The sequence below is a fragment of the Galeopterus variegatus genome, unplaced genomic scaffold (genome assembly GCF_000696425.1).
Source record: "Galeopterus variegatus unplaced genomic scaffold, G_variegatus-3.0.2 Scaffold290, whole genome shotgun sequence".
In the NCBI taxonomy this organism is placed as follows: domain Eukaryota; kingdom Metazoa; phylum Chordata; class Mammalia; order Dermoptera; family Cynocephalidae; genus Galeopterus; species Galeopterus variegatus.
Genome location: NW_007726401.1, coordinates 505,509 through 533,461, shown reverse-complemented (window position 1 = coordinate 533,461; position 27,953 = coordinate 505,509). Strand labels below are relative to the sequence as shown.

At 46.7% G+C, this 27,953-nt stretch overlaps 2 protein-coding genes across 3 annotated transcripts in view; one reads left to right on the top strand and one right to left on the bottom strand.

Moving 5' to 3' along the window:
- Window positions 1-515: 515 nt before the first annotated feature.
- On the top strand, window positions 516-22,967 carry TGFB3 (transforming growth factor, beta 3). Its single transcript, XM_008567072.1, has 7 exons — window positions 516-1,976; window positions 9,328-9,491; window positions 9,775-9,904; window positions 14,836-14,943; window positions 16,987-17,158; window positions 19,660-19,813; window positions 20,757-22,967. Exons 1-7 carry the CDS (start codon window positions 1,625-1,627, stop codon window positions 20,913-20,915), a joined length of 1,239 nt encoding a protein of 412 aa, XP_008565294.1. The 5' UTR covers window positions 516-1,624; the 3' UTR covers window positions 20,916-22,967.
- A 567-nt stretch (window positions 22,968-23,534) lies between these two features.
- TTLL5 (tubulin tyrosine ligase-like family, member 5) overlaps window positions 23,535-27,953 on the bottom strand; it is a 281,382-nt gene continuing 276,963 nt past the window's right edge. For both annotated transcript variants that reach the window (XM_008567069.1, XM_008567070.1), the window contains one exon: window positions 23,535-24,183. In XM_008567069.1, coding sequence (XP_008565291.1) covers window positions 24,161-24,183 — 23 coding nt within the window. In that variant the 3' untranslated portion in view covers window positions 23,535-24,160. The remainder of the gene's footprint in view (window positions 24,184-27,953) is intronic.

The following is a 27,953-nucleotide window of genomic DNA, read 5'->3' as shown; positions in this document are numbered from 1 at the left end:
CCGACTCCAGTCTTGTCAATGAAGAACCGGGGCCAGGATCGCCGCGGAGCTGAGTCCGACCCTCCAACCCCCGGGCGCGTCGGGCGTCACCCCGAGCGAGGGTGGCACGGCCGCCCCTGCCCGAGCCGCGCTCCCCGCTGCGGACTCTGCGCTGCGTCCGGCCTGACACAGCGGCGGCCCTGGGACTGGGGGGCCAGGGAGGGGCGGGGAGCCGGGCCGCGGAGAGCTCGGACTGACAGCTGGCCAGAGGGCCAAGGGGCCGGGGGAGGAGGACGGAGGGGGCTCCTCGGAGTCACTTTCCAGAAGCACAGCCAACGTGTAGCAGGAGTGACTCCAAGAGGGGAAAAAAAGTTCAGTGACCACGTCGAACGCGAGGACTCGCGAAAGTATTTTTCAGACGGGCTCGGCTTTCCCTGTGCCTGTTGAAAACATTAAAATCGTGCAGCGAGAGAGGCTGCGTGCGCTGGGCCCTCCCTCCCCCACCCCGGGCCCGAGACGTCATGGGAGGGAGGGATAAAATTTCAGCAGAGAGAAATAGAGAGAGCAGTGTGTGTGCATGTGTGTGTATGACACGGAGGGAGAGGCAGAGAGAGGGAGGCCGGCGGGCGCCACGGCCAAGGCAGGGAGCGAGGCAGGCGGACACAGGGAAGAAGCCTGCGCGCCCAGAGTCACAGCTTTCCGGAGGAGGCGTGCAGCGAACCGGCTTCTATTTTCTTTTTCTTCTCCTTTTTTTCTTTTTTTAAAGAGCAGCAGGGGACAGAAATCACGGCTGAGGGAGAAGACAAGCTGAAGTGCTGGTGACCCTGGGCGTCCAAGTGGATTATCGGGGCTGCTCTCCGGAGGCCTGTCCTCCCTGCCTTCTAGTTGCACATAACCCAGCATCCCAGCCAAGGAAGACGAGAGGCAGCGTGAACAAAGTCATTTAGAGAGCCCCCGAGGAAGTGTAAACAAAAGAGAAAGCATGAATGGAGTGCCTGAGAGACAAGTGTGTCCTGTACTGCCCCCACCTTTAGCTGGGCCAGCAGCTGCCCAGCCCTGCCTCTCCCCACCTACTCACTGGTGATCTGACTTTTTTTTTGTTGTTTAACAAGTTTTTTTGTTCTTTTCTTCTCCATTCTCTTTTCTTATTCTCCTTCAGGGCAAGGCAAGGATTTTGATTTGGGGACCCAGTCATGGTCCTTCTCCTTCTTTTTTAAAATATCTACTTTCTCCCCATCGCCAAGAGGCGTTTGGCAATATCAGATATCCGCTCTATTTATTTTTACCTAAGGAAAAACTCCAGCTCCCTTCCCACTCCCAGCTGCCTTGCCACCCCTCCCAGCCCTCTGCTTGCCCTCCACCTGGCCTGCTGGGAGTCAGAGCCCAGCAAAACCTGTTTAGACACATGGACAAGAACCCCAGCGCTACAAGGCACACAGTCCGCTGCTTCGTCCTCAGGGTTGCCAGCGCTTCCTGGAAGTCCTGAAGCTCTCGCAGTGCAGTGAGTTCATGCACCTTCTTGCCAAGCCTCAGTCTTTGGGATCTGTGGAGGCCGCCTGGTTTTCCTCCCTCCTTCTGCACGTCTGCTGGGGTCTCCTCCTCTCCAGGCCTCGCCGCCCCCCTGGCTTCTCTCCCGGGCTCGCACATGAAGATGCACTTGCAAAGGGCTCTGGTGGTCCTGGCCTTGCTGAACTTTGCCACAGTCAGCCTCTCTCTGTCCACTTGCACCACCTTGGACTTTGGCCACATCAAGAAGAAGAGGGTGGAAGCCATTAGGGGACAGATCTTGAGCAAGCTCAGGCTCACCAGCCCCCCTGAGCCATCGGTGATGACCCACGTCCCCTATCAGGTCCTGGCCCTTTACAACAGCACTCGGGAGCTGCTGGAGGAGATGCAGGGGGAGAGGGAGGAAGGCTGCACTCAGGAAAACACCGAGTCGGAATACTACGCCAAAGAGATCCATAAATTCGACATGATCCAGGGGCTGGCGGAGCACAGTAAGTCCAAATTCTCGCTGGGGCGTCTGCTCAGAGGGTCTGAACTGGAGTAGGGAGCTCCAGCGAGGGGGGCCTAGTGCTGGCCACACAGCAAGGTGCCAGGGGGTCACCAGCACCACCGCTCAGGAGGTACGATGCACTGTTGGGGATGGGTAGGTGGGTGGGGAGAAGGAGACAGAGCCATTCTGGGAAGAGCCAGGCGCTTCTGGGAGGCCAGGAACCCCGGAGCCCAGGGGCTCGCTGAGCCCCCATCACATCCTTGACTGATTTTAGTTTGGATTTATGTCGTGCAGTATAGGGAAACATATGTGTTCTCGCACATGTGATCATATTGGTAACTCTAAGCATCTGGGGGCCATAAAGTGGCAGGCCGGGCTCGCGAGGCCCTTACAGCCTGGAGACCTCAGTTTTCTCCCTGCTTTTCATAACTCCCCATACACGTCTCCGGGTCAGTGTTTCCAGTTCTTGGGAAGAAGTGTACCTGCCCCAATTTAATGTCTGTCACGTTTCTTGAAGCCCAGGCAAGAGCTTCTTGCAGCCTGGGCCCTTCAGTCTGCTCCACACACGTGACCCATGTGAGCTGTGTGTGGGGGGGGGGATGCACGCACGTTCACATGTACATGTACTTCAGGGTGCTGTGTAGTCTTGTGTTGTACAGTAGATAGACTCGTGCTCAAAATGGGCGACTTCCAGGCCGGTGGCCGCAGGAGAGCAGGGTTGTGGCCTGGATGTGGAGGAGGCTGGCGGCCCTCTGTGTCTGCGTGTCACAGGGGAGTGGGCAGGAGGGGGCCGTGGGAGCTGCGGGATGTGTCTGGGAGTGTGTCTTCCCGGGACGCTCCCGTCTGTGCGGAGGAGCTGGGCGGCTTCTGGGTGAGACGTCTGTGTGTGTTTGTACACGTGTGGAAGTCATGTGTGTTTACTGAATGGGGATTTAAAAAACCTCAATACAAGAGAGAGAAATTTGGCAGATGTTGAGAAACTGACAGCCCAGGAAAAAGGAATGTGAGCCACTGGGGGCCAGACTCTGGGAGCAGGCTCCGTTTGCTTTTCCTACCAGCAGGTGTCCTCGCCGCCTTCACTACCTTAGCTCAGGCCCACCTGGGAGGTGGGAGGGTGGGATGGAGCCGGCAGGGTGAGGGTGCTCAGCGGGGTGAAGAGCAGGAGTTGGAAGGAACCTGCTAGAGAGAAGGAAGGAACAGGAGTGGGTGCCACTGAGTGGACCAGCTCTGGCTGAAGGTGCAAAAGGCCCCATTCGGAGCTGGCCACGCCAGGCGGCGGAGCCTGCAGTTACTGGCCTGGGGTTCCCACTCCAGTTTCCTGTGGCTGCCTGGAGCGCCTTTCCTTAGGATGTGGCTACCGTGTGGGGCGGAGGCTGGAGGCGGAGGCAGAACTAGTGCTCCCTGCCTGGGGTCCTCCCTGCCTGGGGTCTTCCCTGCCCAGGGTGGGGCTGGCTCTGGGGCTGCCAGGATCCAACAGTTCCCAGAGGCATCCAGCAGCTGGATGGCTGAGTCTCCAACTCCCTGGGCACCCCTCAAGGCAGGGGATAGTGGCCACAAACGTTGGAGGAGGGTGGAAATTGGAGGCCGGCAGGAGAGGTCTGAGGAGAGTCCAGGACAAGAGGGCAGGACTTGGACCTTGAAGGTCCGGGTCAGGAGGAGGAGTCCAAGGGAGGAGGGATTCTGAGTAACGATGGCCCACCCAGCCTGGAATCCTGAGCTGAGAATGAATGAGCCAGATGGATGCAAGGCCAGGCAGGTGCGAGTGGACATCTATTTTGTCCAGAGACTCAGGACATGAATAGTGGACAGCCTTGGGAAAAGCCAGGGCAGGGCTTCACAGATTTTGGGAAGCTTCCATGCTGCAGCAGGTGGGGTGGCCGTGGAGCCACAGAGCAGTGTCTGGCACAGTGAGCAGGTTGCTGTTCGGGATGCTGAGGAAGGGCCAGTGCCCACTGGAACACAGGCTGTGCTACAGAGGCTCACAGGTGCAAACAGGAAGGAGGCCTAGACTCTGCAGCTGTTGGAGGTGACATGGAGGCTGAGCAGACATGGATCTGGGCTTACCCTGCAGCTGGCCAGGTGCTGAGCCTGCAGAGAGGCAGAGACACAGGACACACTAATTATAAAGAAGACAGAGGGCAGATGCAAATGCCCAACACATGCTAGCAGGAGCAGAGAGCCATCAGAGGGCAGGGGTGGCACTGGGTCTGTGGTGGGGCACTGGCAGTGTATCCATGCCAGAGCGTCTGCTGGGGAAGTAATGAAATCATGTTATCTTCCACATTTCATCACTCCCAGCCACCTCCCTTACCCAGTGGAGAAGAAAGTGCAAGGAATAACTTCCAGTGGTGCAGGAAAAAGGGCACCAAGGTGACACCAGAGAGCAGGGCTGGTCCTCTGGCTCTGCCCTGTCATATAGATACCCTTAACTCCCCCTTTTACAGATGAGGAAACTGGAAGTTGGATCAGTTAAGTAATTTGCCCAAAAAGGACAGCTGTTAAGCACTAATGTATGTGTAAAACACACATTCTGTGTCCTACCTCTAACCCGTAGGCACTGATGGAACTTTGATTTACAACATAAATGAATCACATGTTGGACCAAGCAGGAGGGGACAGGAAGTATTATCTTAATAACTCAGGTGGCAGATTGTGTAGAGATAATGGGATTTATTCTTTCTTTGCTCCGCCTATTTTTTAGGTCAGAAGATTCATACTGCCACAAGTGTTCTCCCAAATTCAATGAAAGGGTTTCATTTAATGAAGAGTCTCAAGTAGGTTAAGCAACCACAACCATGCAAAAGTCACCTCTCTGAGTCCCGGTTTCCTCATCTGTAAAGTCAGAGAAGATCTCTAAACTCATTTTCAGCTGCAAGAATTTTATAACTACATCTGGGATGATTCAACAGAGCCTCTGCTGGGGAATACGGGCAAGACTCTGTAATCTCTTTTTAAAACTCCAGGATTTTGCTATGGAAAGTGAGTAGAGACTTTCTCTGTCCCATGTGGTGGGGAAGGATACAGCTTTTTTAGTTCTTTTGTCATCCTTCTTACCAAGATATCATCAGTGTAGGTGTTGTTTTATCTTCTGGCTTGTAATGATATGTGTCTGGTGGGAGACTTGTTTTTAGCAAAGAGCTAAGACAACCAGGAGACCCAGAGTTCCTGAGCAAAGAAAACTCAGCATATTAGCCTTTCTTTTCTGGCTGCTAAATGTAGATTTTGTTCATTCTGAAACTTAAAAGACATTTCGCATTGAAAGAACTCCTTAGGAGCGCTAGTGCCCTCTGCACAGTAGGTCAGTGCTTCTCCAAGTGTGGGCCAGAGGAGAAGTGAATGGGGATTCCCTGGCCCCACCCCACCCTTAGAGAATCAGCATGGGGTGGGGGTGGAGTCCTGGGGAATCTGTATTTTCAACAAGCTCCTTGTCGATTCTTAAGCACACTGCAGCTTAAGACTTAGTGAACTAGGGCAAAGTCTTTCCTTAGAGGGGTTGCAGACACAAGTGACTACAGGCAGGTAATGTAAATGATCTAGAAGAAAAGCCATGGCCCAAGCATCATGATAAACTGCACAAGGCACTTGGCTTCTGGATCATGGAGAAAGTAAGGTGTGTGTGGCAGGGGGAGGGAGGCGACCTGGAACCCATGTGCCCTGTTAAAAGTGGCAGCCACTGCTCAGCTCCTGCTGATTTTTGCAGTCTGGAATGTGGGTCCAGCTTGACTATCTATATCTTACCATTTCCCAGAAGAGCAGAAAATCTGGATCTTTCTGTGAAATCTCCCAACTTTTAACACGAGCTGAAAATGTTTATGGGCTTCTAATTAATAAATTTTAAAGATGATGCATTGGCTAAACAACATGTCTAAAGTTTAAGTGGATTGACATTTTAAAGATTGATCCATTTAAAGTTTAAGCCATTAAAGCAGTAGTTTCTCAAACTTCCAGAACAACTGGAAGCCATGGTACCCTTTGCAGAACACTAAACTGCGGTTCTCAACCCTGGCTACACATTAGAATCATCTGGAGATCTAAAAAAAAAAAAAAAAAAAATGCTGTGGACCCACTCATTCCATTGTAGTCAGAATTGCTGGGGAGTGCGTACAGTAATGATCTGTCTTTAAAGCTCTCCAGGTGATTCTAATGTGTAGGCAGTGTTGAGAAGTATGGCACACTGACCTATGTAGTCCCTTCATTGGAACCAGCAGAAATGATGTATACAAGCAACCTAGCAGCCCTGGTGTCTGAAAACATTTTAAAAGGCAGTTAACTAAACATGGTCAACTCTTTCCAGGTTTTTCCAGGAATACTCTACATATTCTTTGCATATTTTTTTGCTTGCTAAAGTAAAATAGATAAAATTACATTCATCAATATACTTTTCTGTGCAATGGAAAAAGTTGGTCATAATTTAATTTGTAAAGGTAGAACCCCTACTCTAGCTCCCAATACTAGTGTTCTGCAGAAGCATGGCTTGAGAACCACACTGACTGGCAACCGGCTCCTGTCTGAGACATAGGTTGGGACTGTACTCCCATTTCATGCAATCCTGCCACATTTTGTTAATGAAACCATCTCTCTACGAATGATCTCCCAGGTCCCCCTTCCAGACTCTGCTTTGATAAATGAGGTGTGGTCAGAAGACCTGGGTTCATATCCCACCTCTGCCACCTACTAGCTGAGTGACTTTGGGAAGGTCATATAACTTTTCTGACGCTCAGTTTTTCTCCTTTGTAGAATGATAAATTTTCCATCTTCTCATTGTCCTCAAGGGTTGTTAAAGGGTCAGATGAGTTAATAAAAGCTCTATAAAATGTAAGAAGGTGCTATTACATTTTGTTTACTTATTTACACTCTGGTTCATTCCAACATTATTTAAAACATCATTACTCAGCAGATTTAACTTGTCAAGATTATATTTACATTTTCTTTTCTCTCCAGGCAATTCTTTTTTAATCAGTAATGATTGTGTTCTAGTTTCACTTGCTAGTGTCAATTACTAACTCACATGTGACCCCAGCCAGTACCCTCTGGACATGTGGAAAGGGTCACACTAGATGACTCCTAGTGTTCTTCTAACTCTATTTGAAATCTACAGATCCCAAGGGATACAGAATGACCCTTCCCACCTCCTTCTTTGAATTGCCTTAAATGTCTCACCGAGAGGAGTCCATTTGAGGGAACGGATGATTGATGGGCTGGAAGAAGCCAAGGAGGGATGGTCACTGGAGTGTCCTGAGAACTCTCTCAGCTCCAGCTTTCCCTGTCTCCTGGCTTCCCACCACCTTGACTCCATTCTGACGCACCCCTCTGGCAGGTGCCTTTTTCCATCCCCCTTCCCCTTTTTACAGCAAGGTGCACATTGCACTGACTTTCCCTTCATGCCCTCTTGCAGACTGTTACTGGAGGTGCTGTTATAACTGAAGCCATATTGATGACAGTTCCTTCAAGACCCAGCTTTGTCCATCCTTGAGAGCGTTGCCAGTCCAAGTAGCTTATCCATGTCCAGAGGGTTACACACTTGTAAACTTACACATCCAATTGCTATCACTGATTCTGCTCTCTGGTTCTATCTGAAGTGCTTTAAGGAAGAGTTGGCAGTATTTGTTCTTTCAAAGCCAATTATTAATCAGGGCTTCATTAGTTGGCATTCACACATTTGTTTTCCTAACATCTGTTCCATTAATTTGCTAAGAACCAATGTCAGGCTCACCAGATGGCAATTCCCAGAAACACTCACTCATCCTTTCCTAAAGATCAGTAGCGCATTTGCTCATTTCTAGGCCTCTGATCCTTCCTGCCCTGCCCGTGACTTCCTAAACCATCTCTCTGGCTGATTATGAGCTCATTCCAGTCATGTCCTTTATGTGTGGAATCTGCATCCGTGAGCTTGAATTTCAAGTTCTGGCTATTGTTACCATTTGTGTAGAATTTTTTTCCCCGGGTGTTAATGCTGCTCAGACCTTGAGGTTGTAGAGTGTACAGGGACAGAGAAAAGTCAGGATCTTTCCTTTATCTGACTCTGAGGGGTGGGCAAGAGCATTTCCTGCCTTCAGTCTTGTGGACAGGCATGAAGAGGCCAGCAGAGTGACAGAGGCTGGCATGGCACATGCTGTCAAGGAAAGAGACTCTCGGAGAGAAAGGAGCTGATGGTGACATTTCAGCTTGGTCTGAAGAAACATCTATGTTTCTGCCAGGCTCAAGATGTAGGCTCTTTGCCATACAAACCCTGCTTCATTAGATCTAAAACACAGCGTATGTCACTGCTCTGCTCAAACACATTCCATGGCTCTCTACTGTTAATAGGATAAAATCCAACCCCTCAGTCTGACAAGTGGGCCTCCCTACAGGCAAACCCTAATCTACTGTCTTGACCTTTTTGCACCCGGCTCCAGACTCACCGATTGGGTCCCTCTTCCTCACGTGAATTTCCTCCCTCCCTTGCCTCCGCTTCCAGCAGTCTCTCCACGTAAAAGTTCTTTCCTCCCCATTCTCAAACCCTCTCCTTCTGCAGCACCCGGATTCATGATCACCTCTTCCATGAAGTGCCCCCTGCTCTCTCCCTCCTCTGATTTCCTGCAGCCACTTCTGGGCTTCTCCAAAGACCCTTTCTCTCTGATCCTGATATTTGGGTCTGTGTATTAATAACCTCCTCTGGGGGCTGGCCTGTGGCTCACTCAGGAGAGTGTGGTGCTGATAACACCAAGGCCACAGGTTCGGATCCCATATAGGGATGGTTAGCTCACTGGGTGAGCGTGGTGCTGACAACACCAAGTCAAGGGTTAAGATCCCCTTACCGGTCATCTTTAAAAAAAAATAATAATAAAAATAACCTCCTCTGGATATTAATCCCCTTGAAGGCAGGGGCTGTGTCTATTCATTTCTTGCATCCCAGTGTGAGATATGCTTGGCACATATTTGCTCAAAACATGTTGGATAAATGAATGAATGTCTGAATGAATCAACACATGAATGAATGAACTAGCTATAAGTAAGCTGCTAGGGGGAATTGCTAATATCTTTTGAAAGTCTGTGTTTTCTAAAAGAGTAGGAAAACTCAGGCTGGAGAGCTTACCAGAGCTGGGATATCAAGGCAGTGAGAGGAGGGGGCAATTGCCTTTGAATGGCCAGTATTTACTGCCATGTCCGGGGCTCTGAGGTCTTGCTCAGGACTGTGTGTGATTCTCGGGCCACCTAGAAATCTTCCTCCTATCTCTACCTTTAGGCCTAAGGCCTCAAGCCTCTAGATGGCTTGAGGAGTGTTCTGGCCACTTGGTGAGTGTCCACTGGCAGCGCACTGTTCCTGCAGGTCTCACTTGTGCTGTGCCTCTCCTTACTGCTTTATCTCCTAGACGATCTGGCCGTCTGCCCCAAAGGAATTACCTCCAAGGTTTTCCGCTTCAACGTGTCCTCAGTGGAGAAAAATAGAACCAACCTGTTCCGAGCAGAATTCCGGGTCTTGCGGGTGCCCAACCCCAGCTCCAAGCGCAGTGAGCAGAGGATTGAGCTCTTCCAGGTAAATCCCTCCCAGGACACAAACCACACAGAAGGGAAAGCCAGTTCATTGGCCATATCAGGCCTCCACTGGGCAGACCTTGATTTGACTCCTGGCCTCTCTGAGCCTTACTTCCATATCTATGTTGTTCGTTAAGATTAAGAGTTACCTAAGGTACTCGAAGAACATGGCATTTAGAAACCATTGCTTCCCTATTGCTCCCCTCGCCCGTCCCCCTGCATTGGGACATACTCTGTGGCTCTCCGTCCTAGCCTCGGTATTTACTCCTTTTTCCGCACTGTAGATACTTCGGCCAGATGAGCATATCGCCAAACAGCGCTATATCAGTGGCAAGAATCTGCCCACACGGGGCACTGCAGAGTGGCTGTCTTTTGATGTCACCGACACTGTGCGTGAGTGGCTGTTGAGAAGAGGTAGGTTGATTCTTAAGATAAGCATTTCGGGAGGAACCTCAGGTCCCTTGGTCCTTGATGAAACAGAGGGAAGAGGACAGAATTAGAGGAGTCACAGATATAGGTTCAAAGCCTGGCTTTGCCACTGATTCTCTGTGTGTGCCTCGTTTATTCACTCAACTAATGTTTATTAAATGCTCACTGTGAGCCTGGCGGTGGGGATTCGGCAGTGAGCAAGACAGATGAGGTCTCAAATCTCATGGGGCTTTTCTTCTGGGGAAGAAACACGTGATGAACAAGTAAACATATCCACACGTAAGAATGTCAGATGGTGATAAGTACTATGAAAAACAGGAGGAGGGCAATGTGATAATGACTGGGCAGGGTCCACATTAGATGCTCAAGGAAGGTCTCTCTGAGGAAGGAATTCTGCACTGAGATCTGAGTTATCAATCAGCAGGAGCCAGCCCATGAAGGTCAAGATGAAGGGTGGAAACAGCGAGACCCAGGCCCTCAGGTGGAAATGAGCTTGGTTTTTCAGCCACGCAGACAGAATGGTATGGCTGGAGTGTAGTGAGCTGGTGGGGGTGGGTCCCCATATGGTTTAGGACATGTCAGGCCATGGTAAGGTTTTAGGACTTATTCCAAGTGTGATGAGAAGCTGTGGGAGTGCTATGGGTAGAGCTGGGGATATGGGTGAGGCAAGTTGGTTTACATCTTTAAAAGACCTGTCTGCTTGCAGTGAGGTCCAGGGAAGAAGCAGGAAAACCAGTTAGGGGCCATTGCAGCAGCCCAGATGAGAGGAACAGGGGCTTAGGCCAGGGCAGTAGCAGTGGATATGGAGATTTTTGGGATTTCTTTTATGTTTTGGAGGTAGTGTCAGTAGAACAGGCTGATGAGGACACAAGGGGAGTCTTGGATGACTTCTACATTTTTGAACTGAGCATCCACGTGGTATCACTTACCGAAATAAGGAAGACTGGGAGAAAAATATGTTTGGGGGCAGGTTCTGTTTTGGCCAATTAAGTTAGAAAGACCTGGTAGTCATCCGGGTAGAGCTACCCAATAGACATATCAAACTTCACATGTCCCAAATATCTTACCCACTCTGTTTCCTCACCTGGAAAATAAGGTAATAGTTCCTCCCCTGCATGCCCCACAGAACTCTTTTAAGGGTCAGATGTGTTTGAGAGAACTTCATGACTTTCAGCATGGTTTATAAGAGTAAGCTTTTATTACATCAGATAAGGAAACTGAGGCCCAGAGAAGTGAGGTAAGTTGACCATGGTCATCCAGTCTGGACTGGAACTTGAGTCTCATGACACCATGCTCATGTGTTTCTCCCTTTACTTGGCTGGTGCCGCCTGGTCTGACAGCTCAGTGGGCTGGGGTTACATATGGTAGTCCCATCTACTCCTTCTCTCCTCCTTATGAGAGGTTTCTACCATCATTAGCTTCTGCAAAGCCACAAGAAAGTGGATCCTTCCATGTCCTTGGTGTTTTAGGAAACCAAGGGTTAAAGCCCTAAGGCAGAGATCACAAACTGCTTGGCCTGAATATTGTTTTAAATTTAACTAGTGGTCAAAGTCAGGAGTTTTCACATAAAACCTGGACTTCTGGCTTTTCTTAAAAAATTAGAAGATTACTTGGTAATGATTCACCAGTGATGAGCAGTGGCCACCCCTGAGATGGGGTATGCATTCTTCAGTCCCACAGTCCCACCCTTCCTCCTTGCTCCCCAAAAGTGAGGCTGGCAGTTCCTATTTAGCATCATCTGCTGGCTCGACTCACTCACTCACGTGACCTGCCTGTGAGATTTGCAAGCCCCCATCTCAGGGGCATTATTTGGTAGCTGACTTGGCAGATGGTGTGCTGGAGATCCTGTCCCAGCTCCAAGGGTACCCAGAATTCCATCCTGTCCCTGCTACTGAACATGAAGGCAAAAGCCTAGGAGAACCCACGTGGATCTGCTGACAGCAGCACTGTTGGGAATTCTGACTCAGACGGCACTCCGCCTAGAGCCCGACATGGCTGCAGAAAGGAGAGGCTGGGGAAATTAATCTCTTAGCTTCCCTGTCTGATTTTGATCAGCTCCACCTGGATTTCTTTGAAGCCCAGGGCACTTGAAGGAGTTCTTATTTTCACAGCTGCAGAACTCAATGAGAAGTTTGCATTGAGAATGATTTCCATCCTCCTTGAGACATCAAAAAGATAATTTCAAAATAAAACCTATGGGTCCCCCACCCACCATCCCCACTGCTGCCAGTTCTGAGGTTAGTTCTTCATTGGAACCTTCAGTTCCCACTTAGCCAGATACTGCCCACCCCTCCCACAGGGGAATCATAACACAGGCTTTCACTTATACACAGCTCATGAGTCTCTTCAGAGTTCATGGCCCCAAACCAGGCAGCAAATGGGCTCCAAATTGGAGCCATTGGTGGTGTAGATAGGTGAGGAAACTGAGTCACACATGTGGTCTTGAACTCATTTATCAAAAATCTGAGAGCCTACATGCTCCAGGTATGCAGGCTTTGTTCTGGGTCCCAAAGCTGGCCGGAGCCCTATCCAGGGTCAGGGACCTAGGTCCTTATACCCCTGTGGTGTTGCTCATACAGTTTGCTGCTACTCTGCATGCAGAGTCAGGCCTCCCCTGGAAGGCTGGGCAGGAAGCACTCCCAGCAACATGGCTCAGGACAGGTAGGACACTAGGAAAACACAACCATTTTGCACCTCAAGGAATGTGAGGGCATCTTCCTTGGTGGTCTCTGTTGTCTCCTCTTTGTCCTTGTCTCTAACAATTAAGAGTGTGGGATCTGGCATCAGGCTGTCTGTGTTTGGATCCTGGCACTACCACCTATTGGTTGGATACCTTGGGCAAGCCATTTAATTTTTCTAAGCCTCAGTGTCCTCATCTGTATAATGGGGAATAATAATAATGCTTACTTTGTAGTCTTATTATATAAATCAAATGAGTTAATGCTTATAAAGTCTCAGAGCAGTGTTTGATGTATAGTAATGCTCAACAGATGTTGATGATTGTTGTCATCATCTCTGAGTCCTCTGTTGACCAAGCCAGGCCACTGTCTCATGCTTACCATTTGTACCCTAACCTGCACTCTCCCCAACACATCTGTCTCCACCTTGACTTTCTAACTCACAGAATCACAGAACTTGCCCACTCCAGGTCTCTCCCAGCCCAACCTGAACCACCTTGAACAGGAAGTACGTTGTGTTGTTAGGTAGCCCATTTCAGCTACTCCAGCCCCTTCTTTCAGCTGCCTTACACCACGAAGAGGACACTCCTCATGCCTCCGTCTCTATTCACTTTTCCAGCTGGGGCTCAGTTGCTGTGTTATATTGGTTTGCCTACCCCACTAAGCTAACCTTCAGAAACAGAGATCTTCAGGCTCAGCGGGTGTCAGTGTGTCCCTGAGGTAGCCTTGATTTGGAGCAGAACAAATCTGGTTGGGCTCTGGAGTTTATGGAAGAAGGGAGCCCATGTTTAACCAGTAGGATTGGGACATCCAGACCCACCTAATGGTGACTGGAATCCCTGGCCTTGTACCATTCTGCCCATGAAAAGGATGCTGAGCCAGGCCGGACTCTGGGGGTTTCCCTGATGACACCGGATTTCAGGTGGACCCCAGGTTAGCCCCAAGGTCAGATACTCACACACAACTGGGGGGCCTCAGGGAGCAGTAAATCAGGCTCCTTGAGATGTTGACCCTGAACCCAGAGGAATTCATCCCCCATGACCTCTCTACTCCTGGCCACAGTTGGCTGTTGCCCCAGCATCAACAGAGCTTCCCTAATTGAGTCATACCCACCAAAATTGACATGATACAAGATCCTACCTGGTCTTCTCTGTGCAAAACTACTTTTTCCTTTTTTTGATTCCACTCCACTCTACTCCATTTACCAGTTTTTCTGCTTCCTTGATTTTGGTTAGTTGCCAAAACACGTGATCCCACAACTAAAAGAACAAAGGGCCAGAGCTGTCCTTCTTGCACCGGCATGTCAGTCACCACACCCTGGTACCTCCAACTTCATCGTGCTCATTCTCTCCAAGCTCATGGCATCTGGACTCTCTACTGTGGCCCTCTGTCATCTCCTCTGGTCTGTTCCCTAATTGCACAACTATCTTCCCAAGCTGTTCGTCTTGGTGAGCCATCCACATTCCCAACTTCCCCATCATGGTGAATGAGGATTCTCAAAGAAGAAACCTCTAAATAACTTTTACCTGTTTATGTCCTTGTTCTGTAGGGAAAATATTGCCAAATGTAACCTTAATTTTCATCTTATCTTCTCTGGAATCTACCACTTTATCCACAATCATAGCCCTGGCTGAAATGTTGACATCTTCTACATAGACCGATTCTGCTTCTTGTTTGCAGGTGACTTTACCTCTAGCATTGATTCCTGACTTTTAACTCTATTGCTGAGCTGTCCGTCTTGTAGCCATTTGAACTTGTGACCTTTCGAATCACTGTCTCTCTGCTCCAAAGTTCTCAGTTACTCCCTTTCTCTGGTTTCTTCTAGTCCCTCTGCCTCTTCCCTTCATCTTTTTTCAGCAGGTTGGCTCAAGCATCTCCTCCCCCAACAAACACTTAGGTGGTGTGAGTTTTTTCCTTGTGTCCTTTTGCCCCAAGTAGGTACACAACAATTTTCTCTAGATAGTATCCTCTGAAAATGGATGACTATTAAGATTCTCCATCATGATGCCCAGGAGTTTATGCTGCCATTTGGTCATTCATAATGTAAGAAGGTAGCAACATGTGCATGATGGTCCACTCAGCTTTGGAAGCACTTCTGTCTCCTGTGACACTCAATATAACTCAGATCCTGGAGTGCCTATGGGAGCAGAGGCCCTGGGCCACTCTTGCATGGGTGGTGGGCATACTTCCCCATTGCATAAAGTGCTTTTCTTACCAACTCTGTGGTTTATTTTGTAGAGTCCAACTTAGGTCTGGAAATCAGCATTCACTGTCCATGTCACACCTTTCAGCCTAATGGAGATATACTGGAAAACATTCATGAGGTGATGGAAATCAAATTCAAAGGTAACAAAATGGATGTGTATGGTAGGATGGGTTGGGGGAGTTAGTGGGGCAGGATAGAACAGGAGTTCCCTACCAGACCCCAAGAAAAGGAACCAAGGTCCTTCACAGAGAAAGCTAACTATTTTGTACTTGAGTAATCCTGCTTCACCCTGAAAGCAATGAGCATGACTTTCAGCTTTCAGATGTAGAGAGTACATTAGCATCTGGAAGACAATATAATGCTGGTAACAGCAGTGAAATCATGTAGGCCAGCTGTTCAGTCTCTCTAAGCCCAGCAGAATGGGGATGAGAGTACTTCTTTCACAGGGTTGTCAGGCAATTAACTGAGGTAACAAACATAAAATACAGTGCCAGGAATGCTCAGCAAGTAACAGTTGTGTTCCCCTTCACTGAGAGAGACGAACTTTGGTGGCCCCGAATATGAGTGCCCTGACTATGTACTGAACCTTCCAGATGTTGCCCCCCTGATCCGTGCCCAGGAGTCATCTGGGTTTGGATAATGGCTTCAGGCTCAGGGTGTTTGTCCATGGGTGTTTGTGTAGAGATGATAAAGTAGTTGAGAGTCATTTCTGGTTTTCCAATATGTTTCCAAGGAACTCAGCCTTGGCAATCTCTGGAGTTCAGGAAAGTTCTCTTTTCCTTTTATACTCCTGTTTGGGTAACTGAGGAACGCCTGAGGTCATAGGCTTGTCTGTGAAAAGGTGCAGGCCTCTCTTGGCTCCCGGCCCTAGGCTGTCCTCTTAACCTGCATGGGCTGTATGTCAGAGCCTTTTTTTTTAAAGCCAAAGATTTAACATACTAGTCACAGAACCTTAGGGCTCAGAAGACCTTCAGGGTCCTTACCTGCAGGCCAGGTTAGGACAAAGACTCGCCACTTCAGTGAAAACATCTCATTCATAAAGATTTTCAGCAAAGAGACTTTGAGATCCAGGTCGCCCATTTATCTTAGGGAACTAGTGCCCCATCCCAAGATCCAAGTCCCTCCTGTAACTATGTAAATTAGGCTCCTCATGTTTCTGTCCCCAGTGAAGACCGACAACAGCTGGCAGCTGTCCCTTACAAAACAAATCTCCATTTAGTTGAGACTCTTTCTTTTTTTTTTTTTTTTGTCTTTTTTCCGTGTCCGGCAACGGATCGCAACCCTCAGTGTTGCCCCCGCAACCCTCAGTGTTGCCCCCGTACCGGACCGGGGACCGGCAACGGGATCGCAAGCCTCAGCGTTGCTCCCGCGCCTCGCTCAGCCAGTGAGCGGGAGCCGGTCTGTATGTGGGATCCGAACCCTCGGACGGGAGCGCCGCCGCGCTTCCCAAGCGGCGCACTATCCATTGCGCCACCGGGCCGGCCCCTAGTTGAGACTCTTTCTAAGTCAGTATTCGGTGTTTTCCTTTTCAGATGAATTTAGATTTTCTTTCCAGAGCTTGTTTGCTAAGTTGTTATGCTTTATCATCTCATCTGAATTATGCAATGAAAACACTTCAAAAACTAGAAGTGCAACGTGAATGTTAACAATAATCCAAAGTCTTTTTTCTTTGGCTCTCATTCAGGCTGTTTTAATTCAGGTGCTTTGTGACACCTTAAGTTATCAGTAGGGATTGTAGACTGTCTTGACCAATTCGGAGTATGAGAGGAAACTTACACCCCAAGATTCTAAGTCTCGGAATCTAAACTGACAACCCAAAGGTATGTGTCAGGTACCCGCCTAGTGATAGGATGCTTTGTGGGGCCATGACGATTGCTAGGAAGCACTTCAGGAAGGGCTTTCTGGCCTGCGGAGGATTTCTGTACAGGAGTCACGCAGGCATCTGAATGGGGGCATCTTGCAGTGGCGTTCTTCCAGTGATAACTGAGTCCTTTGATACTGCTGCCTCCACCTGGCCTTCCCCTTCTTGCAGCTGGACATTAGAATGAAGCTGCCTTTGGCCCCCACACCTTCCTCGCAGATGGCACTGCCCCTCCTCCTGGGCAGTGATGGGATGGGATGAGGACGCCTCCAAGGGCTTTGCTTTCTTAGACAGGAGAGTGTCACCTTCCTTCCCTCTGCAGGTGTGGACAATGAGGATGATCACGGCCGTGGAGATCTGGGGCGCCTCAAGAAACAGAAGGATCACCACAACCCTCATCTAATCCTCATGATGATTCCCCCGCACCGGCTTGATAACCCAGGCCAGGGGGTGCAGAGAAAGAAGCGGGCCCTGGATACCAATTACTGCTTCCGGTGAGCCTGGGCCCACATGGGAACCAAGCCCTGCTGTGTGCCTACTGAGGGTTAGGCCCCAGACCTAAGCCTCCCTCAACTGAGGGTCCCTGGTACTATTCAGAAACATCTCCAGGAAAGAAGATTGAAAATCTCTTACAAATCTCTTCCTGTTTTTCTGCAGCCCAACTCTGTAAGTTCTTAGATGAAGTGAAGAAAACTCTATGAGAATAGTGTTGCTAGAATCATTTGGATTAGAGATACTTGCCTTAAGCCTCTCCATGGTTTTCATGTTTTAAGTACTCGTAGGGTGTGTTTGGGATGGTGGTGGAGATTAATGTAGGAATTTCCATTAAAGAAGTGCTCCCTATGAAGTGTTCAAGGGTGCTACTGGAGGGGGAATATAGGGTTGTCTCTATTCGCAGAGGAAATCTGAGCTAGAGAAAGTAATAAACTAATTCAGAAATTGGGTAGCCTCTATACAGGATAGAAAAGACGTAGCTTCTTCCCTTATTTAGGAGCAGTTTAACCACTCATTCATAAGGGAGGGGATGATAAAGCAGGCATACCAATTACAGACAGTCCCCAACTTATGATGGTTCCATTTAGGATTTTTCAACTTTACAATGGTGTGAGAGCAATGTGCATTCTGTACTTCGAGTACCCATACCACCATTCTGTTTTTCACTTTCAGTACAGTATTCAATAAACTACATGAGATATTCAACACTTTATTATAAAATAGGCTCTGTGTTAGATGCTTTTGCCCAATTATAGGCCAGTGTAAGTGTTCTGAGCATGTTTAATGTAGGCTGGGCTAAGCTATGATGTTCTGTAGGTTAGGTATATTAAATGCATTTTAGACTTAGGATATTTTCAACTTACGATGGGTTTACTGGGACGTAACCCCATTGTAAGTCAAGGAGCATCTGTACTAAAAGGTAAATGATCACATCCATGATAGAGTCTGAAGGGTAAAGTGCTTTAACAATTATGAGCAAGGAGTTCATTCATGGACACAGGAAAGACCTCAGAAGGGTGTGGAATTTGAGCAGAGTCTTCGAGGACGAGTGAGGTTTAGGTATATAGGGATCCGGGAGGAGAAACACTTCAGGTAAAGGAAGGAGCATGAGCAGGTTGGTTTGGCTGGAGGGGATGCCTGAACGGAGCTGGGTGAATGAACTGAGAAATCTTTCAATCTGGAAACCATGTCTATGAGGAACAACTGAATAAACTAGGGAGGATGAGCGTGGGGAACAGAAGGTATAGGAGAGGCATGCAGTTGCTGCCAACTGTCTGGAGGCTGCCACGTAGATTTCTTCTATGTGTCTCTTTATCAGTTAGGAATGGATGCTCTTGGCTACAAGCAACAATGACTTTCCCCATGGGATTTCTTGTTCACAAGAGGTCTGTAGCAGCAGGCTCAGGGTTGGTCTGGCTGCTTAATTATGCCACTGACGACATAGGCTTTCTGTCCAGTTTTCTATGTTTAGTATGTTTGCTTTACATTCTCTTGCTTATGATCACAAGTGATTGCTAGAGCTCCAGGCAGCTTGTCCATATTTAAGACAAGAAGAAGGGGGGAAGGGGAAGAGCCAGCAGCTTCCCTTTTCCATTTGTTACTCTTATAAATAATCAAACATCTTTGCCAGAACTTGCCCTCAAAGCCTGCATACTTCTTATTTCTAATTAGTCACTACTGGGTCACAGAACCACCCCTTCCTGCAAGGGAGGCCAGGAAAACAAATATCTGGTGTTCCAGACTCTGTAATGGGAGGTGCAAGGGAGAAGGGGATTGGGAATGGTTATTGAATAGAAAACCAGCAGTGTCTGCCATGGCTTACCCTGGGACCCACAAGAAGCCAGATTTTGGTAATAGCTGCTGTTAGAAGTAGCAAGTTCTATGTCTCAGCAGATACTGAAGCAGAGGCTAGATGCTCACTTGGCAGGGAGTGTTGCCAAATGGATTTCTGCAGACAGCAGAATTGAAGGGCCTGATAATCACATTTGGGTGATCTGGGAATCATGGTTCTAATAGAAGGATATGCTTTGTTTTGGTTAAATGGTGTCTAGATTTAGTCTGAGCAGGAATCTGCTATATTATTTGAGTACAAGCTGCATAAACTTGGAGTTTCTCTCTGGTTGGGTGCATGTTAGGAAGGTAACAACAAAGACACCCCCAGCAAAGCTGAGTTGACTAATAACATTTAGTGCTTGGTTTTATGTGGAGCACTTCATGTCTGTTTTGATTTGTGATGTAAAGGGGGGAGCAGGGCCACCTTTGCCTCTTTACTCTTCGTCATGCAGCATTTCTATCTACCTATTATATCCTTTAGATCCTGGTCTTCAACACAGGAAAATGCCTTTCTGGTTTCTTCAGCTCTATGCCCTTGAACCTGGGATTCCATTGATTCGATCCACCTCCTGCGATGGCATGGAAGGACTCCAAGGGAAAATTTAAGGGCATGTGTGAACTTTCTTTTATTGGTGATTTGATTTTCTATAAATGTTTTTTGTTGTAGCAACTTGGAGGAGAACTGCTGTGTGCGCCCCCTCTACATTGACTTCCGACAGGATCTGGGCTGGAAGTGGGTTCATGAACCCAAGGGCTACTATGCCAACTTCTGCTCAGGCCCTTGCCCATACCTCCGCAGTGCAGACACAACCCACAGCACGGTATGGAGCAGGGCTCATGCCACCTGGTGCACTGGGGCTAAGCCAACCGGGCCGCTTGTTATAATGAATGAATGAAGGATTGAGTGTTGAATGAGTGAGTGATGATCTCGGATGAATAAAATCCTTCTAATAAAGGTTCTGACCCTGGTCCCCTGGTCCAACTCAGTCACATTCTGCCCTTTAAAATTCCTTTCATAGTTTCAACAAGATTTCTTATTTGCTTTGCCTAAAACTTTTGTACCATAGAAATTGAGTAGCTGTCACATGCTGCCCTATATGTGAGAGATGTGTGCACATGGTTAGCAAGGAATGTTGGGGTCGAAAGGCTTCTACCATTAGTTGAGGAACTCTGATAATTTCAGCCTCTTGAATGTAGAAAGGTTATTCTGAAACGCAATGTAAAGAATACAGAAGCAGCTAAAATGAGACACTAGGAAGAGAGAGAGAGGAGTCCACAACCTCTGAAACTAGCTTGTCTTTCCCTCAAGAGGAATCAAAATTAGAGCAGTAGTTTGCAAAACGTGTTTCCTTATAGCTCATTATTACTGCCTCCAGTCTGGGGCCCTACACTTTGGCACTTACTAAAGGCCCAAGGCAATGTTGTGAGAACATTTTTCACCGAAGTGATCAGTTACTAGCCAGGAAGACCCATACAGGAGTGTTTTCTTAAGAGCAAAGAGAATTTCATTATCAATTTAAAGTCCCCCAATAATTGTTATATGCTTAAACTGATAACCCTCAAACAAGTGCACATGTTCTCCATTCTGCCATTGTGGGTGAATGACAGCTAGTTACTCACCCAAACTATGTCCCAGCAATTCCTCTTCAATAGCATCAATGGTCATTCGACCACTTGCTTGGTCTCTGGAGCAAGAATTTGTAGAACTTGTAGAGCTCCTGGGCTCCAGGCCTTCTGACCTCTAAATGATGTGTCTCTCCCCAGGTGCTGGGACTGTACAACACCCTGAATCCTGAAGCATCTGCCTCACCTTGCTGTGTGCCCCAGGACTTGGAACCCCTGACCATCTTGTACTATGTCGGGAGGACCCCCAAGGTGGAACAGCTCTCCAACATGGTGGTGAAGTCTTGTAAGTGTAGCTGAGACCCTGCCTGCGACACACAGAGAGAAGAGAGAACTGCCACTGCCTGACTGCCCACCCCTTGGGGAAACACAAAAGCAACAGACCTCACCTAGAGGCCTGAAGCCCACAACCTTTGGCTCCAGGCAATGGCTGAGATGGAGGTTTCCTTTTGGAACATTTCTCTTTCTTGCTGGCTCTGAGAATCACTGTGGTAAAGAAAGTGTGGGTTTGGTTAGGGGAAGGCCGAAATCTTCAGAAGACACAGATTTTCTGTGATGTAGACAGAGGTGGTGGGGATAGAGGAAGAGGGAAGGCAAGTCGATATGGCATGTGGCCATGGGATTTGGGCTACTGTAGGGAGGAGGAAGGGCAGAGAATGGCCGGGTCAGGGCCAGCCTGGAAGACACTTTGGATTTGAGGTCAGATTTGCTCATTTCTGTTTCACATGTGCTCTAGGGAATCTGGATTACTTTACACAAGGCAAGCATTTTTATTCAGACAGGTTTCCAAGACAAAGTCCCAGAATTGTATCTGTACTACTTGGGATTAAGGACAAATCTGTTATTTTTCCAATCAGCACCATGGGTCGTTACAGGGAGAAAATCCAGATAATGTACTTCCCAGGCCATCATCTATATTGGACCCTATGGATATGCTGAACTTAGAAGCTAGAGTGGAAATTAACCCTTTCCTTTCTGCCCTCTGCGTCCCTCCTCTCGCCTTCTTCCTTGGTCATATTTCCCCTTGGACATTTGGCTAGATACTTTCCAGGTCAGGGTGCACATATCTGGATTTTGGGTCCATGCAGCCTTGGGGCATTATGAGTTTTTCCCCCTTCCCTCCCAAGACCCTGTGTTCATTTGGTGTTCCTGGAAGCAGGTGCTACAACATGTGAGGCATTCGGGGAAGCTGCACATGTGCCACACAGTGACTTGGCCCCAGACGCATAGACTGAGGTATAAAGACAAATACAAATATTACTCTCAAAATCTTTGTATAAATAAATATTTTTGGGGAATCTTGGATGATTTCATCTTCTGGAAGATTGTTTCTAGAACAGTAAAAGCCTTATTCTAAGGTGTATGTCTGACTCGATGAATATCCTTAATTACCCTTTTTCTTAATTGCATGTCTGCATATACTAATCAAAGGTAACTGGAATCTAGGGCAGAAAATCTCTCGAACATCAAATACATTGTTTAGCCTGCTATACCTGCTATACCCTTCACAGTGGGCCCACTGCGCTGCCTTCAGCCATGTGAGAAGACTGCGCTATTGTTTGTGCTTCCTTCCTTCTTGCAGAGTTTATTATTCTCAGACACACAGAGGCAGTGGCTCAGATTTGAAGAAAGCATACGAATTTGACCTCCAGATAACTGTGGGCATAACCACTTGGTGTGAACCCCTGCATATGGAAATGTGGTTTGTACATTATAAATTACCAACATCTTCATTTTTGAAAATCTCATCTCATCCCCCATATCAGTTGAGAGTTGGAGAAACTGTGGTAAATGGCCTAAGAATATGAGGCTAATTCTGTTATCTGTTATCTGGTTTATTACCAAGAGAAGTCCAGTACCAGTAAGAATGACTTGAAAGCACTTGGGTACGTGAAGGGAGATATCGGGAGTCTGGTCTTAGCACCTGATCAGCACACGGTGAACGTAGTAAGAAACCAACTTGAGGATTTAATTTCTGATTGGTTACCTACAATAATTCCAAGCACTGTAGTTGGCCTAAAAGTACTTTTACTGGGTTCATACCCTTTTATCTCTTTTCACAAGACTCATACGTTGAGTGCCCCCCAAACTCCTTATTTTCCAATTCTACACATCAGCAGGGGACTATGCAGGAATCTAATTTGTCTCCGAACCAACTCACAACCAAGTGAGCAGACAGTTAAGGTGATCCTCAAACTACTATCCAGAAGTTTCAGGAACACCTGTAATACATTCTCTCTTCTCTCCTGCAACCAACAGACCTCATCCTTAGCAAGCAAAAAAAAAAAAAGCTTCAATGTGCCCAACCTTTGTTTTCATTAACTAAGAAGGCAATAAAGTCCCTTTTCTGCCTTTTTGGGTGTCATTTTTCTTTTGGGATTTCAATGCTTAATCTATAGGACATTGATGAAGAAACCCCCAACTCTGGATTCTCCCCCAATAACTCCCTAGGGCAGCTAAGTCAGTTCTTCAGTGGGCTCTGTGGGCTGGCTTTCAATCTTTTCTCCAGTAAAAGCCAGAGATAGGACCTGGGATAGGTGAGGAAGCAAGAGAGCACAGGGTCAAGTGGAGAGCAATTGGGGGCTGTGCCACATCATTTGGATGAACTGTTTGGGTAAGCAATGCGCAACTGTATACAGATTCACAGGCCCCTGGGGGACCACACTGTGGGCAAGCCGGCCTGCTGTGGGCTGATAAAGAAGACATTTGCACATGCCAGCTTCCCAGGTGTGGGAGCTGCCCTTGGGGAAAGGCTGGTTCCACGATCTGCTGAAACAAAATGTAAAATAAAACATCTCTTTATAGCTCACATTTCTAAAAGGAATCTTAAGAACTTGCCTAGCAATAAAAGTTGGTTCTATTTCTGTGTTGTTTGTGAATACTGACTGTTGGGAAATTAGTAAAAGGGAAAAAAGAATATAAAAATAGAATTACTTTATTAATCTCAGAACTGAGTAATTCCAAAGGGCACCTTCACCCTGGCTCATGTTGTTAGCAGCACACCCGGCTTGTCTCCACTCTCTAGGAAACTTGTGATATAAGCCCGCCTTCCCCCAAGACCCCTCAGAAAGGGAAGAACAACTTTGGTAGATAATGATGTTGGGATTTTAAGCCTGTACAAAGAAAGTAAAGCTTAATACCGCAATCTGGAAAAGAAGAGGAAGCAAAATGCAAATAGCCAAAGAGCCTCTTTTATATTATCTCTGTGCGGTAGCAGGAAAGGGACAGAGAAGACCTAAGCAGGTTGGGGTGGGGGAAAAGGGAAGGTAAAAGATACACGTGTGCTCTGAAAGGGTATATAATGCGTCAGTTGAATGTCCCCACTGCCAAGTTCTATTAGAACCTGGAGGAGCTATTTTCTTGTTGTCCCAGTACAAGTCTGGATTGGCTGATAGGTGACCATCTACTGCCACTTCTGCTTGGAGGCTTTGGGGACTCTGATGCAGCAAAAATATACTATGGACCCCTGCAGTGCTGGTGGATGCTTCACCCTCAGCCACACACCTGGGAGTAGTGGATAGGTTCTCCCTCCGTGTGTTTGTGATTCATCTTTTAGTGTGAGCAGGATCTGAAAAAGAGAAAGTCAACCACTAAGTGACTGAAATGAGAGCTTGGGGTTTTACTTATTCACATAATGTTTGGCTTATTTAACATCCCTGAAGAATAAAGAAATGGTGGCCCAAATAAATAAAGCTCACCTTGAAGTACAAAACTCTTCATTTTAACCACTTTTGTTGGAAACCTTTCAAAAACGCTCCCATTCTGCTGCTGTTTCTTTTCTGTGTAGTTCTCTTAGTCTCTTTTTTCTTTTTCTTGGATAAAGACATTTTATCCTTTTTGCTTCTCAAATGGAAGATGCTAAATATGTTCGTCTTTTCTAGAAACTCAGGGTTAGCATTATTAGCATTTTCGAACTGCATGGAAAAACTGTTCCACGTATGCTTTTGAGTTTTTCTAAATCTTCCCCCAATCTCAGGCTGTCACATAATACTTTGCCTTCTACCCCACCCCCACAAGACACATCTCTATACCCACCATCCAGTTTAAGAAAAGGAACTTAACATTACCCTGCGTCTGTTAGACCCTCCTAATTCTTTCCATTTTGCAGTATCCTGGATTGTGTTTCTCCTTCCCTTGTTTGCTTTTTAAAAACAGGTGTATTTACTACATATACTTATATCCCTAAATAATATATTGTTTAGTTTTACATGGTTTTGAATCTTATACTGCTCCTGTGGCTATCCCTTTTGATTTTTTTGTTTTTGTTTTGCAGCTGGCACAGGGATCTGAACCCTTGCTGTTGGTGCTACAAGGCAGTGCTCTAACCAACTGAGCCAATTGGCCAGCCAACTATTCTCATACATGATCTCAGTGCACAACTGAATGATTTCTTTGGGTATACACTTAGGAGGGAAATTGCTGTGTCATAAATACTTGCATTTTCAACTCTCTAAATAATGCCATCTTATTTTCCGAAGTGGTTGAACCAGTTCACCTCCCTCTGGCAGCAGATGAGCTTCCCCCTCCTCTCCATATCCTCTACATGCAGAGAACCAGTAGTACCCAAGCTTAACATTCCAGTGATTCAAGTGAGTATACAATGGTATTCCACTACAGTTTTAGCCTTTCCTTGATTAGGAATGAGGTTGAGTATTTTTTCAAGTATCTATTTTGTATGCACGTTTCTTCTTCTGTAAAATGCCTGGACTTGCCTTTTGCTTATTTTCCTATTGAGTTGTTCACTGATTTTTTAAAAAACAGATGTGGGAGTCCAGAAAGTGATAACCCAAAGTGAAGGCCTCAGAAGCAGCCTCAAAAGCAAAGTTTTCTTCTGACCTTCTCCTGCCCGCCTGTCTCTCAGCCTCATTTTCCCGAGGCAAGCCATAGAAACTAGAATCCCTCTTCCCCAGGGTGGGTCATAGATATACTAATCCTACCCCACTGCTTTTCTGTCTTGGAGCGGGCCATAAAGATATTCTCTGACCTACCTTGTCTGCTTGTAGGTCATAAGATCCAGATCCCAGAAAGAGTCCTGCCCCACACCCTGGAAGAATGAATGCTACACAGAGAGGCCAAGAAGAATCTGGACAGACAGGCCTTACTGGGTTTCCCCACTTAGTCTATTAGCATTAGAGCATACTTTTCTTGTCCAATCATATTTCTACATGGCTGTGCCTGCTTCACAGAATCTAAGCATAAATACAGACAATTTTCCCTGTATCTTTGGGTCTTTATTCTGGAGGCTCCTGTGTCACGTTAAACTATGACATAAAATTTGGTATGCCTTTTCTTCATATTAATCTGTGTTCATCCTGTGATTTTTCAGAGAGCCTTATGGGGGCTGAAGGGGATGTATTCCCTTGGCCCCTACACAGCTTTATTGAAATACAATTCACTGGGCCGGCCCGGTGGTGCACTCGGTAGAGTGCGGCGCTTGGGAGCGCGGCAGCGCTCCCGCCGAGGGTTCGGATCCCATATAGAGACCAGTCCGCTCACTGGTTGAGTGCGGTGCGGGCGCAACACCGAGGGTTGCGATCCCGTCCGTTGCCAGTCGCGGTACAGGCGCGACACTGAGGGTTGCGATCCCGTTACCGGTCACGAAAAAAGACAAAAAGGAAAAAAAAAAAGAAATACAATTCACATATCATACGATTCACTCATTTAATGTGTACAATTCAACAGCTTTTAGTATACTCAGAGTTGTGCACCCCTCACCACAATCAACTTTATAACATTTTCATTAACCCAAAAAGAAACCCCATACCTCTTAGCCATCACCCCCTACACCTCTTATGCCCCAGCCATAGGCAACCACTAAATCTACTTTATGTCTTTATAGATTTGCCTATTCTGGACATTTCATATAAGTGGAATCATACAACATGTGGTCCTTTGTGACTGGCTTCTTTCACTTAGCATAATGTTTTTAAGGGCCCATGCATCAGTCAAATGCATCAGTACTCCTTCTATGGCAGAATAATATTCCATTGTGTATATGTACCATATTTTATTTATCCATTCATCAGTTGATGATCACTTGGGTTGGTTCTACCTCTTAGCTATTATTAACAATGCTACTACAAACATTCATGTACAAGTTTTTGTTTGAACATGTGTGTTCATTTCTCTTGGGTATAGATCTAGGAGTGGAATTAATTAGCTGGGTCATATGGTAACTCTATGTTTAACTGTTAGAGGAACTGCCAAACTGTTTGCAAAAACAGTTGTACCATCTTACATCCAAACCAGCAGTCTATGAAGATTCCAATCTGTTCAGGTTCTTGTCAGCACTTGCTATTGTCTTTTTTCAATTATAACCATTCTGGTGGGTATGAAGTGGTATCCTGCTGGGTTTTGATTTGCATTTCCCCAGTGGCTAATGATGTTGATAATCTTTTCATATGTTTATTGGCATGGTATATCTTTTTTGGCAAAATGTCTGTTCAGATTCTTTCCCCATTTTAAAAATCAAGTTGTCCTTTTTCTATTATTGAATTGTAATAAGAGTTCTCTATACATTTTAGGTACAAGTTCCTTGTCACAAACATGATTTGTAAATATTTTCTCCCATTCTGTGGGTTGTTTCACTTCTTTGATAGTGTCCCTTGAAGCACAAAATTTTAAAATTTTGATGATGTCTAATTTATCTATCTTTTTCTTTTGTTGCTTATGCTTTTGATATATCTAAGAAACTGCCTATTAAAATTTAGAAGTTCTTTGCTTAATATCTGGATATGAATTTTTTGGCTCTATGTATTACAAACATCTTCACCTAGTTTGTGACTTGTCTCTTCACTCTTTATGGTATCTTTTTTTTTTTTAAAAAGAGATTGTTTTATTAATTTATAAGAAAAGTCCTACTCAGGATAAAAATACTTCATATTTAGATACACATTTAACAATTTAAAATCTTTCTTTTCAGAAAACAATTTTAAAAAATTGTTATGACTTCCAGAAAGTCCACAACGGTTGCCATAAAAATGGATATTTTTTTAAAAAAGCCACTTTTTAAAATAAAAATTTCAAACATACACAAAGAATAAAATAATATAATAGGGGCCGGCCCGGTGGCGCACTGGAGAGTGCGCCGCTTGTGAGCGCGGTGGCGCTCCCGCTGAGGGTTCGGATCCCATGTGGAGACCAGTTCCCGCTCACTGGCTGAGCGCGGTGCAGGCACAACACCTAGGGTTGTGATCCCGTTGCCGGTCCCCGGTATGGGCGCGACACCGAGGGTTGCGATCCCGTTACCGGTCAGTAAAAAAAGACAAAAAGGAAAAAAAATAATAATAATATAATACACTTTTCATGTACCCATCATCTAGCTTTGATAATTATCAA